Raw genomic sequence first — 4,159 nt, 5'->3', positions numbered from 1 at the left:
GTCGTCCAGTCAGGGCGGGTCATTAGTGAGTCGCCAAGTCCGGCCGGCTTATACTTCCGGCCGGGTTACACCGCGGGGTATATCCCCGACAGACGGGTTCGGACATATGGGTAGATTGGAGGTGCTCTTAGATTCCACTAAATCGACAGAACTCGTTAAACTCTTCAGCTTATAATAGTGAACGGAAGGAGTATATGTTTGCAACCCTACAGCTTCGAAAATTAGTTAAACTTTATGCTTCAAACCATTAACGGAAGCGTACGACATATCACGGTGAACAGTACAAATATCACGTTGCACCTGATCGTCTAATATATGCTTCTAAAGTAGTAGTATGTTTACCGAATGCACAAGGAACAGTTTCCTAGCGTCAGTGAAGAATCGGCGATTGGCAAACGTGAAGCAAATTTCAATCAAGTTGAAAAGTTCAAGCATGGTTGCAACGGAATGACCTGAAAAACAATACTCCACCATGCCGATTGCCTCAAAGACCATACAACAATATGAAGGAAGGTCTCACCCTCATCTAGACAAACTTCCCGGTTCAGCAACAAACTTCAACTTCTCTAGGTAACATTCATAATAATAATACTTGCTACTACTGCTACTAATAATTCCCGGTCGCTGGAAATGCCACATCACAAAAGCTCAGCAAAAAGAATGCATCATGGCGCCTCAGCTAGAGCAGCACCCACCCTTCTTCACCGCCGAGACATCGTCCTTCATGTTGATCTTCTCACCCTTGCCAGGGCCGGCGGCCGACTCTTCGCCTGCCTCGACCGCCCTCTTGCTCACGATGCGGTAAATCTGTTTCAAGACCTCCGCAAACGCGTCCTCCACATTGGTCGACTCGAGCGCAGAGGTCTCCATGAAATAGAGTGACTCCCTCTCTGCAAACGACTTCCCTTCGTCGGTTGGGACTGCCACGAGATGGCGGAGATCGGACTTGTTGCCAACAAGCATGACAACTATGTTCGGATCTGTATGGTCCCTCAATTCCTTCAGCCAGCGCTCTGCATTCTCGAAGGTTGCGTGCCGAGTGACGTCGTAGACGAGCAACGCTCCTACAGCACCACGGTAGTATGCGCTAGTAATAGCACGGTATCTGCAGCAGGGTTCAGATCAGAAATGAAATGTTCTAAGTTAAGGCAGATGTGAACCGAATAGACAAACATTCTGACAAGCAAAAAAATTCACTACCGATAAAAAAGTTAAAAGTTTGCAATAACTTTACAACCACGTGTCTCCAACATGGGTAATTCAAGCTTTAATTAATGAGATGTAGTCTGTTCAGTGGAAGGGTTGCTTATCCACAGGCCTGAGCAACACAATTAACAGCAAGGTGGCACAGAGCCTCAATCCTGAGCCAATTTTGGTGAGGAACACTGAAATGAAGCTTACGGTACCACCATTTCTTAACTACATCAACTTCAGAACTATTATCATCAAGCCTATATTTTTTCCAGATGCATACAATTACACGTCAATATGCATCAAAGGCATTCATATAAAGAAAAAATGGCACTAGATACGTAAGGATTAATTACAAACCACATGATTCCGTGCTTTGGTGATCTAGACTTTATACAGTATTGCCAATTAACCTATCAGCTCACTAACTCCAAGCCCACATGGAGTACAGGGTGCCCCAACAAAAAATAAATAGCATGACAGTTCCAGCACTATGAGCAGAATTCAGGTGAGTCTCAAACTATTTTTTTTCTAGGGCACATATTGCACAATTCTAGACTACTGATAGTCCTTCGAATAGCAAATTTCTGTTAGTTAGTTCCATGTTACTACTAGAATAGTAGCATTAACCCATACAAATACGAGTCAAAAGAAATTTTACTAGTATATCATAGCCTTGATTAAGCAAAATGCTCCACTCTGCTACTGTGATTTTCATTGGTTGCGGTCCCCGAAAAATGCAAATTGGAACAACATATATCAAGGTGCTAATAATCATCGTTGCTGATGTGCAATACTACCAAATTTGGGAAACAATTGAGACAAGAATATAGGTACATGGATATATGGCTCAACATTTCCGTATCCAACTAAGAATTGTAACAATTACGTGAGCGCATGATGACTACAGCTTGCAATTCTAATAACAAACAGCAGAATTAGTAGAGAAAAATGATAGGAGCCACAAAAATTAGCAGCTCTTTCTGGTTACTGTGGCATAAAATTCCAGAACTAAGGACGAAATATGATAAGTAGTGGATCATTAAACCATTGTCAAGCTTGGCGCCCATATATTATTCTAAAATTAGTAAAACTGGAGACAAAAAAAAGTAAAATGGAAGAAATAAGGACAAAACAAACATGGATTTCTGGGTGCAGACAAGTAAAAGGAGGTAAGACAGCCTAAGAACCAGTTCACAAACAATGTCGTAAGTGTAAATGAATACATAGCAGAACTTCTGCAAGAAATGTAACTAGTTATTATTCTTTAGAAGACCCCAACCAACAATAAGCATGGCTTCTAAAAATGGTCTACCAAGGAAGATTCGAATCTGTAACTAGCACACCAACCATGCATCAACCAGAAACCAAATATGCCCGCAATATAGTATCATGATAGGACGTGCTTTGTAAGTTACGTGGACTTTCAGAACAGGAATCAAACATGAGAAAAGTAACAACTGTTATTACTATCGAAATTTCAGAACTAACTCCCTGATCTTCACTGCAGTAGCAAGATAAACCCACACAGAGTAATAATCCTATACAAACTACACGATCAGAGTGTAGTGAGCTAAATCTACAAGGTGGGCATTTCCATGACCAAATCATCACCGAACAGATCATGCGTTTCTAGCTGTGCAAGTCCCCAAATCGTACAGCCACTCACCAGTAGAGTCCCTGCTTACTGATTCGTAAGCAGCCGATGCTATGATCCATTAGCAGGACCGACTGAACCTACCCCGACACTCCACCAGGTAGCCGCGCCAGCACGCAGCATAATTCGGCAGCGAGATCCAACCAGCAAAAGCCCCACAGCAGACACACACACACTTGAAGGGGAAGGGGAAGCACGCATGCATCGGGATGTGAACGGGAGTAACCACGAAGCCAAACACAGATCTACATACGGCCAGGAGGGAGCACAGATCTACCTGCCGCCGAGCAGTCGGAAGCAGGCAGAGGGCGGGAGTGAGGCGAGGGAGGTGGCGCGTACCGTTCCTGGCCAGCGGTGTCCCAAATCTGGGCCTTGACGACCTTGCCGTCGACCTGGAGGGAGCGGGTGGCGAACTCGACCCCGATGGTGGACTTGGACTCGAGGCTGAACTCGTTGCGGGTGAAGCGGGAGAGCAGGTTGGACTTGCCGACGCCGGAGTCGCCGATGAGGACGACCTTGAAGAGGTAGTCGTAGTCGTCCTCCGCCCGGTACCCCGCCGCCATTGCTCCCGTCGCGTCGGCGATCTGGTTGTGGGGGGTGGCGAAGGAGGAGAGCGAGGGGGGAAGGGGAAGGTGGGGGAGGTGGTGTAAAAGCGGGGGCGGACGGAGAGAGAGGGGAAAGAAAAGAAGGAAGGAAAGGAAAGGAAAGGAAGGGGGCACGGGCACGGCAGCGGGCGGGTACGGGGAGCGGTGCGCGCGTGGTGATCGCGTCCGCGTGGAGTGCGGCGAATGGGGCATTTTGGTCGGGTCCGGCCCGCCTACATTTTGGGGGCCGGGTCGGCAGTCGCTGCAGTGCAGTCCACCGCGCTGCAGGAGAAACATCCGGAGAAAGATTTAACCGAGAAATACCCGGGCCGGTTCTGCTCTTCATGTCTCGTTGCCAATCTTTTTTCTGCTACCCGTGTCGATCAGACATGGATCATTTCTACTCGCATTTGTCTCAAAAAATAATTGTACTCGCATGCCCCGGTATTTTAGACCCTGCTATACATTTGGAAGCACTTGCCCCTGGAGCTTCTACGGTCAGATTTGGCAAATCCGGCTTTCTAAATGTCCACGGGCGCGTCCAGGCGTGATCTTGTACAGCGGACGCCCTCTCAAGTCATATCGAACAATTCCTGAAAAAAAATAAAAAAATCATGTCGAACAGCCATGCATCTTACATCTAAACCCTCAAATCCCGCAAATGTATGCATGTTGATCATATATCACAAATCCATCACAATTCAATAATCTGAACATGTCAAAATAA

At 46.4% G+C, this 4,159-nt stretch overlaps 1 protein-coding gene across 1 annotated transcript; it reads right to left on the bottom strand.

The window, feature by feature from the left end:
* Positions 1-448: 448 nt before the first annotated feature.
* LOC123156833 (ras-related protein RIC2) lies at positions 449-3,519 on the bottom strand. The gene is made up of 2 exons (XM_044575019.1): positions 3,188-3,519; positions 449-1,105 (listed from the first exon to the last, which is right to left on the bottom strand). Exons 1-2 carry the CDS (start codon positions 3,409-3,411, stop codon positions 676-678), a joined length of 654 nt encoding a protein of 217 aa, XP_044430954.1. The 5' UTR covers positions 3,412-3,519; the 3' UTR covers positions 449-675.
* Between the last annotated feature and the right edge of the window lie 640 nt (positions 3,520-4,159).

This window comes from Triticum aestivum, chromosome 7B (assembly GCF_018294505.1).
Source record: "Triticum aestivum cultivar Chinese Spring chromosome 7B, IWGSC CS RefSeq v2.1, whole genome shotgun sequence".
In the NCBI taxonomy this organism is placed as follows: domain Eukaryota; kingdom Viridiplantae; phylum Streptophyta; class Magnoliopsida; order Poales; family Poaceae; genus Triticum; species Triticum aestivum.
The sequence above is the reverse complement of the archived record's forward strand: the minus strand, read 5'-3'. Positions and strand labels throughout refer to the sequence as shown.